We start from the raw sequence: 11,838 nt of genomic DNA on the forward strand, positions 1-11,838 counted from the left end.
GTCTGGCTCTGCCAGCTCAGTGCCAGAGGGAGCGGTGCCCCCAGTTGGTGTCCCCCCTAAAGCCGGGCAGGGTGCTTGGAGATGTGCTGGGGGTGCCGAGGAGTCACCCCACAATCGGTGGCCGTGTGTCTGTCTCCTTGTCCCTGCCCTCACTCCGTTTTCCAGCTTCTTTTCCTCCGCGTTTTTGGCTTTCGTGGTTTCCAGCCTCCGGGAGCTGTAATTTTGGCAACGGCACGGAGGCCACACAGGTCAGAGCCCCCGCTCGCAGAATTACCTGCCTTGCCCAGGCTTTAGCCGTGAGCCAGCACCAGCCCAGGGTGGGGAAACTGGGGCAGGGCCCAGCGAAGGAGCTGACTGAAAGCCGTGGCTGGGATGGAGCAGGAAACATTGCCCCCAGCCCCAGGCACAGCCCCTGCGCTCCGACATCTCCCGGGGAGATTCAGCATCCCCTGGCACAGCTGCCCACAGCCTGGGATGCTGCAGGGGCAGAGCAGAGCAAGACAAACCAACACGCTTGCACACAGGCACGCAGGGGGACAGGGTCACCGCCAAGCACCCCGACGATTCGTCCCACGTACATGAACAGACGTGCACGAAGACACGTGGGGAAAACTGCTTGCACACCCACGAGGGGCTCACGCACGCGGCGGGGGGGGGCGTGCACACGAGATCAAAAGCCCACGGCGAGCAGTGAACATGCAGCAGCGTGTTACCTGAGCGTGCACACACACACACACACACACACGGAGCTGCCTGCACGCACAGGCGCCTTGGCACGCACCCTCACACGCACCCGTGTGCTCCTACGCGCATGGCCGGGAGTTCCCGGGCGCCCCGCGTGCCTCCCCTCTCCCCGGGCCAGGAGGGAATTTCCAGCTCTAAAGCTGCAGCTGACAGATTTAGAGGCTCCCGCCCTGGCGCTCACCAGGCCACGTTAATGCTTCGCCACCACCCTGTTTCGTCCTCGCTGCCAGGGCTGGGTGAGGAGGGACCCACCGGGGTATTTTTTCGGCACCGCAGCCCCCTTCGCCTCGCAGCGTGCCCACGCCACGAGCCCTGCTCCTGCCCTGCCTGGCAGTGCTCTCGCTGCTGCTCCTCGTCCCGTGTTTGCCCAGGAGGGTACGGGCTGATCGTGTTACCGAGCCCTGCCTGGCGCCGTGCCGGCCAGGTGAGGCTGCACGTGGCCCACGGCATGCCAAGAGAATGCCTCGCATGCCACCAGCCCCACGGTGCCAGCGCCACGCGGGGCTTTGCTATGCCAGGTCCCCGCAGCAGGGACCTGGCGGAGAGATAAGAACAGGAGCCACCAAAAAGTCCCAGCTCGTCACCGTGGCGGCTGGTGGGAGGGGAGGGGATGGCCGTCAGCGCTTCCCAGCCCTCCCCAGGAAGCGCTGGAGCACTCCGGCTTTAAATAGCTTTATTAGTGGAAGCTCTGCACCCGCAGCCCCCCCGAGGGGCCGTGGGGACGCCGGGCAACCCCGCAGTATCCCCAGGCAGCGGGAGCATCCCGCACGCAGAGCTGGGCTCCCCCTCCACCAGCCCAGCCTGCTGCTCTCCGGGACCCACCGGGTCACCTCTCCGTGTCCTGGTGCTGCAGCGCGCCCGCGGCACAATCCCAGGGGGGTGCCCCCCGAAGTGTCCTCACCCCGCGGGGACCAGCGGGGCGGCGGAGGCCGTCAGACGCAGAGGCTGAGCTCCTGGCGGACGGAGCACTTGCGGCACTGCACCACGCAGCACCAGTGGAAGCGGCAGAGGCAGTTCTCCTCCAGCACCACGGTCTCGTCGCGGTGCCCGCGGCCGCAGCACAGCAGGTCGCAGCCGCTCGTGTCCATGGCCGTGCTGTTGCAGACGCGGCCCCGCGTGCCCAGCGAGCCCGTCTTGCGGTTGGCCGAGCAGAAGTCGGGCGAGTCGGCCGAGTAGATGAGGTCCTGCTTGTCGGGGGGCTTGATGTTGTCCCCCACCGGGATGAGGGTCTTGCCGTCGTTGCCCCCCATCACCTTGAAGGCGCCGTTGAAGCGCTCCAGCAGGCGGTCCCCCACCTCGCGGAAATGGGGCATCTTCCGCCAGCAGGTCCGCAGGGTGCAGGAGCCCGACAGCCCGTGGCATTTGCACTCTGTCCTCATGTAGCTGCGCACCGCCTGTGGGGAAACAGCGGTGCTGAGACCCCCATCCCCTCCCGGTCCCCCCCTGTCCCCCTCCTGGTCCCCTCCCGGTCCCCTCCCAGCACCCCTGCCCGGCATCCCCAGCCCATCCGCGCCACCCTGGTCCTGGAGAGGATGCTGAGGAGGGGATGAGGGGCTCCCAAAACACCTCCAAACGGCCTCTGAAATGTTTTGGGGTCTGTTTCACCCAGGGGTGCTGCGTCCTGCCCGCAGGGAGCCTTACCAAGCGCCCGGCTTCGTTGTTGTGCAGGTCGATGAGGGCGCGGATGTCGTTTTTCCCTTTCTTGCTCTTGGCGTCCATGAACTGCTGGGACTTCTCGTAGCCGAACTGCACGTCGTCCCCGCAGCCCCCCCACTCCCAGGCCGTGCCCTCGGTGCCCGGCCCCGCCGTGGGCGAGGGGGGGGCCCGGCTGCGGGTCAGCTCGCAGCCGCACTGCAGCAGCTCGCCCATGCTGCAGGCCTGCGTGATGGCGTGGCTGACGCCGGCCGCCGTGATGGCATACACGAAGGCTGTCTCGCGGATATCTGCAGGGGAACAGCAGGGCCGGGACGTGGGGTCAGCTCTGGGTAAGGCTCTGCAAGCAAAGCACCCCCTCGCCTGCGCCCGTGGGTGCTCGGATCTCCCCCTCTGCTTGGTGCTGCTCCCCGGTGATGCGCCCGCCCCAAAGCAGGTCCTAGGGGCTGCTGGAGGGACACCAAAACTCACACCTACCCAAGGATGGGGCCCTAAAAAGGAGGGCTGGCTGCAGGCAGGGAGGCCTGGGTGCCCAGCTTGTACCAACAGCGTCCTCACAGCACCCTGCAACGTCCCCCCAGACAGCAAAATGCCCTCTCTGGTGGCACCCGGGGAGCAGAGCTGTGCCACAAGGGACACCCCGGGTGCCACACGCGCTCTGTCCTGCCTGCTCTCCCCCCCTGTACCCACTTTGCCACGGGGCGATGCCTGCTCCCCCCCCCCCTTTCCCTGCACCGGCGCAGCCTCCACCCTGCAGGATTATTTATTATTAGTATTTGCTCCTGTCTCTCTCTGCTCCGGGACACAAATTCCAAGCATCCTTCCCCTGCCCGGACCTGCCGCTCGCAGCCGCAGCCAGCGGGGGATTCTGGCAGCGGGGGCGCGGCGCCCTGCTCGGGGGGATCCCACACGCACCCCCCCCCCCCGTGCCAGGCGGGCCCCTGGGTGCCAGGGCAGGGGTGGCCCGGGGTGGTGACACCCAGGATGTGACCAGGGCACTGAGGGTGGCACAGGAAGCACGGGGGTGGGCAGGGGAGACGGGGGGTGTCTGCAGCCCATGGACAGAGGGGCTGGGGGAGATGCTCAGGGCTGGAGCCAAAGATGGTCACTGGGGTCACTCCTGATGCCAGGCGAGAGGCTCAGCATCCCCTTCCCTCAGCCCCGTGGCAGGTTTTAGGGGTTGATCCTGCCCCACTGCTCTGCCCTGCCCCACACAGATCCTGACCCAGGCATGTGCAACACGTGTGTGCGTTGGAGACGTGCCACACACGCACGTGCAGCACAGGGTGCCGAGCCCACAGCCGTGCGTACAGAGGTGTGAGAGCACGGGTACACCTTCACCCTCATCCTCAGGAGCTCTCAGGTTGCCAGCACAGCATCCTCGCTGGGAGAGAGGCTGCCCCCAGCAGCAGGCAGCTCAGCCTCCAGCCACCCCGCCGTGGATGGAAGGTGCTGTGGGGAGGGTTTCCCGGGGAGCCCTGTCCCCCTGGGGGCACAGCTTTGCTCTCGGCTGATGCCTGCAGCTGTGGGGTGCCCAAGGTGCCCTGCCCTTGATGGTCCCTCCAGAAAGGAGGAGGAAAACAGCAAAATGCTGTCCTCGGGGCACCGCCACCCTGACCGAAGGGTGTACTTTTGCTTCTGGTGCATGCCAGGGAGATGCGGTGGCCAAGGAGACCGGGGCTTGTGCCAGGACCTTCACAGGGGGCTGACAGTGAAGGACCCTTAGCATCCCCTCCACCCCCTGCCCCCCAAGGCCTTCGGGCATGGGAAGTGCGTGCAGGGCGATGTCAGGGTGCCCACCCTGCTCCGAGGGGTCTGCAGGCTCCGGGCACCCGCGGGGCGAGGGGCAGCTCCCCAGGGCCACCTCCCCGCCAGGCCCCTTCCCCCCCTGCACGCAGCGGGGTCCCGGGGGGGGAGCAGTAAATCACTGCCAGACGAGGGTGCATTCTTGGGCTGCGTGAAGCCCCGCGCTGTCTGGGAGCATCGCTAATTGCTTCATTACAACACGGGGAGACATGTCCCGGCAGTAAAACCTCAGGAGGAGCACCGAGCGAGCCCCTCTGCGCGCACACACACACAGACACACACGCACACACGCACACACAGAGCTGTGCACGGGGTGCTTTTTGGGGGAGCAGCGAGGCAGGGGAAGAGGCGGCCTTACCCTGCTGCAGGATCTTGCCGAAGTACTTGCTGTGGCTGGTGCAGTTCCAGCGGCGGAAGCGGAATTGGTACTGGCACTCCCGCACGCCCAGCTTGGTGCCCTTGGCCACCTCCTGCACGATCTCCGGCTCCAGCTGGCACAGCTCCGCCTGCTTCCCCGCCAGCCGCTTCGTCTTGCGGCAGATGCTGTTGGGGTCCATGACCAGGGGGCTCCCCACTGCCCTGCAGGAGGGACAGGGAGCAGAGCAAAACCAGCACCCGAGCCGGGGGGGCACGGCCAGACCCGCTCCCGGGGACGTTGTGGGGCCACGGGGCAGTGCCAGGAGCGCCTCGCACACCCCAAGGCACCTTGGCCAGCCCTGGGGGTGATGGTGGTGTCCTCTGTGGGGTGGCAGAGATGCTGTGCTGCTCCTCGGCTCTGGCACCGACCCGGCACAGCCCTGGCTCCTCCGCACGAACGATGCCCCGGGGTGGTTGCTGCTCCTGGCACACCACAGGCATCACCTCCCCGGCTCAGGGCTTTCTCTCTGCTTCACCCCACGGGATATGAGCCCAGAGACTTTGCCGGAGATAAAACCCACGGGCTGCAGGCCAGGCTCCCTCCCCAACTCCCACGCTCGCCTCCCCTTCCCGGGCACCCACCCCGGGGAACGTGGCCGCGGGCAGGTGAGGGAGGGATGCGCGCGGCATCAGCCCCGACGATCCCGGTGCGGGAGGGCAAGTCCCGGCTGGGGCCCTGCCAGAGCTCCTGCTCCTGCTCCAGCACAGCTGGAGAGAGCTGCTGCCTCTCCGGGCTGCGAGGCAAAGCCTGAGCACGACGGCACGCCGCTGGCTACAGAAACCTCCTGTACTTCCCCCACGCCTTTTGCCCGGTGCCGGGGCAGGCGCTTGGCGCAGCGGTGCCGCGGGCAGAGGGCAGGCACGCCGCGTGCCGCCAGCCTCCTGCCCACGCCGCCCGTCCTGCAGTGCTGAGCTGCCTGCAGACGGTGTGTGGCCCCGGGCTGCCCGAATTCAGCCTGCCCCAAGGTGCTTCGCCGGGCTCGGCGTGCCCCCAGCGGTTTGGGGTGCGCCAGGGCTGTGAAAGGAAGAGCGCAGATATCCCAAGGCTGCACGCAGGGATTTTTTTGGGGGGGTCTCGTGCACACCAGAGCTGCTTTGCCCCAGGGATGCTGCGAGCTGCGTGCCAGCAGCCTCCCAGTGCTGCGCCAGGGATGCTGGGCTGGGCCAGCAGGGCCAGCAAGGTCCCATCCGTGGCACCGAGGGATCCAGGCAGAGGTTCCCCGGCCACGTTTTCGGGTGCAGCAGCAGGGCTGCCCCGTGCTGCTGGCGGCCCCGCTCGCTGCCGAGCACCAGCTGCAGCGCCGCTTCCAAACCCAGACAGGCCTTTATAGTCTGGCCAAGCCCCAGGGGCTCGAAAAATCGCAAGATGAATCTCTGTGTGCAAGTACGCTCTGGGTTTCCTTTCCTCTCTCCCTCTCGCTCAGCTGGGGGGCTGTGCTCAGGACACCGGGCTGCGGAGGCCAGGCTGCGGGAGCCACGAGCCCCCTCCTAGCCCCGGATTTTCAGCTCGAAGCCCTTCCCAGGCTCCCCCTGCTCCACGGCAGGCTGCCAAGCCTGGACCAGGCTAACCCATCGCTCGCTGCTCGCCCTGGGCTCCCCCTGGGATGAGCGGGAATGGGGCCGGGCCGGGAACAGCCCTGCTGGATGCGTCTGCGAGGGAGGCAGGGTTTGGGAGGATGTGTCCTCTCGGCCTGGAAAAGGAGCCCTGATGCTTTGGCTGGGGGTTTGAAGGCTTAAAGAGACGCAGAGCCTGGAAAGGTGGCCTCCCGCAGGGGAACGGAGGAAAGCGCTGCAGGGGAGCTCGCAGCTTCGTTTCTTCCCCACAGCCCAGCATCCCTGTGCCGGCACGACACGCTGCAAACTGGGGAGCAGCTGGGGAAGCACCGGGGGGACCCGATGCCCTCCCTGATGCCAGAAACAGCCCAGCATGTCCCAACACCACTGCTGGATCAGGAAACGGAGCCTGCCCCGTGCCCCAAACCACGCCGTCCTCAAGGGCATCGCCACCTCCGTGCCGGGCTGCGCCGGGGCCGCTTGGCTGGCGGATGGGGCAGGGTGGGGAAGCAGGGGAGCCGGGGCCGGGACTTTCATTAAGAGAGGACTCTTTGTACTTGTTATAAAAACGATGCGCGAGCCCTCGGGCCCTCAGATCAAATGCTGAACTGCGGCTCACCCCGGATCAGACGGGGCCGGCAGGACGGGGAGAGCTCGGCCCCGGAGGGCTGGGGGCTGGCGGCACCGCGGGGGTCCCCACCCCGGCCGGGCTGTGGGGTGGGCTCCTTAAGCCCCGCGCGATATTAATTTCCGCTGGGCTCTGCTTTCTCGCCAGGGGAGGCTGCCGGGAGCCCGAGAGCTGTTTTTGCTTTGTAGGGTTGAGGTGGGGGGGGGAAGCTCGTGAAAAGAGGGGGGGGGGAGACGAGGGCAAGAAAAATGCTGCCAAACTGCTACTGCTTTGGCAAGGGCTTCGGCGCGGGGCCCAGATCTGCCTGAGCTTGTCCTGCTCCAAGGCCTCCCACATCTACAATTAAGGTGCCCCACCTCTGCCGCCGGGCACTCCTCCCCCTGCCCTGGTGATGGAGCCGGGTCGCCAGCGTGGAAAGGGGAAACTGAGGCAGAGGAGAGGACCTGGAGCTGCCCTATAAATCCGCACCCCTGCCAGCTCCTGGTGCGAGCCCTGTGCTCCAGCACGGCCGAAGGGGATGGGCTGTGCAGCAGGGAGAGGCAGCCCTGGAGGAGGGCGCAGGTGCTAGAGCCGCCTGCTCCTGGGTCGGGTTAAATCCCCCGCACAGCCGTGCCTCAGCTCGCTTCAGAGAAACCCAGCTGCACCCCAGCGATGTGCTCGGCGTCCCTGATCCCCAGCCTTCCCCTAAAACCCACGTCCCCAGCCCAGCAGGCTGGTGCCACCCTGCCCGCGTGCCCTAGCAGAGGTTGCCGGCCATGCCTTGGGTTTCAGCGTGCAGGGTGACGTGATTTCCTGCAGCTTGCTTGGAAAAATGGGGGGCCTGGCTGTGGGGGAGCAGAGGCACGGTTCACCTCGCAGCCAGGTCTCCATCCCTGCCTCTGGATGCCTTGGGCTGCGGGGACGCAGCACCCAAGGGTGCCCAGCCACCCCCCTGAGCCCAGAGGTGTTTCTCCACCTGTTTGGAGAGGCGAGATCTGCAGGATGTGAGCGCAGGGATGCAGAGACCCTGCCACCCCACGGCTCCATCACCTCCCGAGCCACAACCACCAACCCCCAGCTCACGCCCAGGGGCCGTCCTGCAAGGAAATCTCATCCAGGAGCCCAACCTTCACCCCAGCAGCGTGCCCATCTCCTGTGCAAGCAGGGTGAGGGGGGGACGTGGGTTTTCCCCAGCCTACCTTCCCTTCTTCCCCACGCAGATGCCCTGCGAGTGCCCGGCTCCTCCCCTGGGGATGCGCGTGGGTGCCTGGAGCTGGGTTACTGACCCGGGAGGGCTGGGGGGGTGCTGGAAGCCGAGCAGGAGGAGCACAGCGGGGTGAGTAAGCAGCAAGTCACCAGCCTGGGGGGCACAGCCAGGGCTTGGCTGCCGAGCAGCGTCGGGGGCATCACGGGAGCTGGAAATCCCATGGGCCGGGCAGAGCTGCGGCACCCCTCCCCTGCCCTCCTCGGGGCACCAGGGGCAGGGATGGGATGCAAATCTCTGGAGAGGAGGCTCTCGCACGGCAGGGACCTGCTGGCTGCGGGGTCACGCTAGGCTGAACATTTTCATGCTAGGCAGGGACGTTTTCCCTTTGGAAACCCCAGCGTGGCTGCCCCAGAGGGTGCCACGGGGCAGGGCTCCCGTGCCAGGGCAGCCGGGGCCAGGGCATGCCCGGGACAGCCCGTGGGCACCCTGGGGGCTGTGGGGTGGCGGGCGTGGGTCAGCGGGATGGCAGGTGACTCACGGCTCAGCCAAGGGCATGCCAGCCAGCAGCCTGCCCTTACAGGCTCGGCCGTGCTTCGTGGTGCTGGGGGTGCTGGTTGGGGTGGTGGAGGAAAAGGGGAGGCCGCTGGGGCACATGGGACAGAGGGTGGGCATGGGGACACACGGCAGAGTGAGGGGTAAGGGACAGCCGGTTATGATGCAGTGCCTGAGCAGTCCAAGGGACACGGCCACAAAATATCTCAGCCCAAATCCTGCCCCGAACATGCTCGGGGCTGCCAAGACACCAGGTTTGCCCATGTCCCTGCTGTTCTGGGAGCCCCAAATCATCCCCACCTGCCCTGTTGAGGGAGGAATGGTTACACGAGGAGCTGGGTGACGAACATGAAAAAATGGAGGGAGGAGGAAGAAACAGATTTTCCAGGGGTGGTGTGAGCCAGGGGAGCTGATTCCCTGCAGCCTGGTGCAAGCCAAGGGACCTGCAGCACGTGAGCAGCCCATTTTCCCCCTCAGCACTGCCTTCTGCCACGGGAAGGCACGTGCCCATCCCTCTGTCCCCCTGCCTCAACTCCAACACGGGGGCTCAGGGGGTGGAGGATGGGGGTGCCTGGATCCCCAGTGACCCACCTGGGGACACCCTGCTGCAGCAAAGAAGCTTTTTCTCAGTCATCAGGGACACAGAGCATCCCTCCTCTGACACCGCACCAAACCAGCACCTGTCTGTCAGTGCAGACGGACCCACCAGCCACTCGCTCCCACAGGTCCTTTGTCACCAGGATGGCAAAAAGCACCTCAAACAGGCAGCTCCTGCACTGTGCCCGCAGGTGGGCCAGGGAGAAGGGTGAACGAAGCCCTCCCTTCCCTGCCGGGGGGAACACACCCCCTGGATAAGCACCCACGGGTGCCCCTGTGGCACCTTGCAGCCAGGCGAGTGCGCACAGACGGAGAAACAAAGGCACAGCACCGAGATCCCCATGTGCTGGTGACAGGGACAGCAAGGGATGGCTCTGCGGGGTGGCTCTGCCACTGCCAGCACCCCCTGGGTGCTCCAGGAGCCCAGGCACAGCTGCACCAGGACGCAGCCCCCTCCTGGGAGGTGGCCGGGTCACGGCAGCAGGTGCGTGGGAAGGTGCCTGCCCGGAGCCTGCTGCCAGGGCCGGCAGCGCCGGGGCTCTCCCCCAGATGAGAAGAGCTCCCTGGATGATCTCAGCCGGGCAGGAGACCCAAGCTCTGCCCCAGGGGAAGCAGCTCGTGAATCAGCCACCTGCCCCATCCTGGGAAGCCCGCCACATCCCTTTGGTGGGCTTCGCCTCCCCCTGTGCGCACCGGTGACCCCCCTGCGCTGCCCGGCGCGCTCGGCCACGCTGCTCGCAGCTGCCTTATTATTCTTAAATTAAAGGTTCCTTTTCTCTTTCTTTTTTTTTTTTTTTTTTTTAAGGGAAGAAAAAACAAGCCTGACCCCTTGCCCTCCCCTGCCAAATCCTTCTAATCTCCCCAACGCCGGCGCTGCCAGCGCACGCAGGGCACAGTCGCAGCACCAGCGGGACCCGTGCGTGGGGTGAGACACGGCTCGGAGCGCCCTGCCCGTGCTGGCCCCATCCACCCGCCCCCAAACCGAGGGCAAAGCGAGGTCCGTGGGGCTTGTGCCACCGCCGTCCCACAGCTGGGGTGCGGGCCGCGAGCTTGGGGACGAGGGGAGCAGCGGGTGGGTGTCGGTGGGGCCGGGGTGAGGACAGCGGGGACGGCCGAAGGGGCAGCCTTTGCGTGCGCAAAGAGAATTAGCCAAGGAAAAAGAACGCAGCTCGCAGCCAGCGGGAGGGAGCGCGCCCCGGGATGGCGCAGATGTCCGGAGGCGAGCGGCGGGGAGCGAGGGATCCCCGGCAAAAAACCCTGCCCGGCGGGGCCACCCCGCTCAGAGCCACGTTAACCCCTTCCCCACGACCCCAGCCCCGGGGAGGGCAGGATTTGTACCCAGCCAGGCCCCCCCCTTGTCGCCCCGCGTCCCCGCAGCCGGGGCTGGAGAAGGGGATGGAGCCGGGGAATAAATCAGCGCCGGGCGGGCGGGGGAACGGGAGGGGAAAGGCTTACGGCGAGCTTTATTTTAGGGGTCAAAAGAGTGTGACAATGTGGAGACGAATAGCCGCAGATAATGAATGATAGCCCGGACGGCACGCCGGGGAGCTGGAATCTAAGCACTTAAAACCGGATAAAGACAGGCCGGGTGAAATTCTTAATAGATTTAAATAGTTCATGTTTCGACAGATACCTGGGCTTTCCAAGGCTGGGTCCCGGCTCTGCGCCTGTAATGAATCCCCCACCCCCTCCGGGATCCTGCGGAGCACTGTCCCTGCCTTTGATGAAGGCACCATTACAAACAGGGGTTTTGTCCCCGCCGCGGCCAGGGCACCTCTCGGGGAGGGGACGCCGTGGGGACCCTCGGGCTTTTAATTAAAGTTGACTTATTGGAGGGGTCTGGAGGCCCCCGCTCCCCCTCCCCGCCCCACAGGCACACAGCCCTGCCGGGCGGCGGGCTTGTAGGGCGGCGGGGAGGCTGCGGCTCCTTCTGTAGGATCGGGGTGCCCCGTACCCCAATCCCTCCCCCCCCTTAGCCCTCTGCCCCCCACCGGTCTCCGGCACGCTGGGGTGCCCGGGGGGAGCCCGAACCCACCCTGTGTGCACCCCACAGCTGGCTCTGCCCCCCCCCGGCGACCCCCGGTCCCCACCGTCGGGGTGTCAGGGGTGCGGGGGCTCTGTCCCCAAGCCGGGCGCACCCCTAAAGGGCTTCGGGACCCCGTCGCCCACCTCGCGCCCACCCCCGGGCTGCCCTTACTCACCACCAGAGCCCGATGATGTTGGCGGGGCAGAGGAGGATGAAGAAGAGCCCCAGCTGGGTCCGGGAGGGGGGCAACATCCTGCCAGGGGCTGGGGGGCAGCGAGGAGAGCCGAGCCCCCCTCCGAGCCCCCAGGAGGAGGGCGGCGGGGCTGGCCGGGGCCCCGCGGCTGGGTGCCCGCTGCCTCCCTCCGCCAGCCCGGGGCCGGGCCGTGCCGGGCCGGGCCGTGCCGGGCCGGGCTGGGCTGGGCTGGGCTGGGCAGGCACCTCCGGGCGGCTGGAGCGCGGCGAAGGAGGCTGCTCCGCAGAAGGAGGAGGAGGGACAGGGCTGCGAAAGCATCTGCCTCCGACAGGGAAACCGGAGCCCGGGGGGACGGACAGGGCGGGCCGGGCGGGGGGACTCCGGGATGCCAAGCGCAGCGCCCTGCGCGCTCAGCCACGGCCACGGGCACGGCTCCGGCCACGGCTCCGGCCATCCTCCGGCCACCGGGAAGCACCCACGGC

General features: G+C 67.0%; 1 protein-coding gene across 1 annotated transcript; it reads right to left on the reverse strand.

Annotated features, from left to right (window-relative positions):
* Window positions 1–1,638: 1,638 nt before the first annotated feature.
* On the reverse strand, window positions 1,639–11,558 carry WNT6 (Wnt family member 6). The gene is made up of 4 exons (XM_082764064.1): window positions 11,339–11,558; window positions 4,562–4,782; window positions 2,386–2,687; window positions 1,639–2,138 (listed from the first exon to the last, which is right to left on the reverse strand). Exons 1-4 carry the CDS (start codon window positions 11,413–11,415, stop codon window positions 1,677–1,679), a joined length of 1,062 nt encoding a protein of 353 aa, XP_082620190.1. The 5' UTR covers window positions 11,416–11,558; the 3' UTR covers window positions 1,639–1,676.
* Between the last annotated feature and the right edge of the window lie 280 nt (window positions 11,559–11,838).

The sequence above is a fragment of the Aythya marila genome (assembly GCF_965140915.1).
Source record: "Aythya marila genome assembly, chromosome: 6".
Classification (NCBI taxonomy): Eukaryota; Metazoa; Chordata; class Aves; order Anseriformes; family Anatidae; genus Aythya; species Aythya marila.

Bases quoted from the DNA above. Each gene is read 5' to 3' on its own strand.
- WNT6 (XM_082764064.1), bottom strand. From the start codon at position 11,415: ATGTTGCCCCCCTCCCGGACCCAGCTGGGGCTCTTCTTCATCCTCCTC. The intron at 2,688-4,561 runs GTAAGGCCGCCT...GTTCCCCTGCAG, and splicing joins CGGCAAGATCCTGCAGCAGG to ATATCCGCGAGACAGCCTTC. The intron at 2,139-2,385 runs GTAAGGCTCCCT...GTTTCCCCACAG, and splicing joins ACAACGAAGCCGGGCGCTTG to GCGGTGCGCAGCTACATGAG.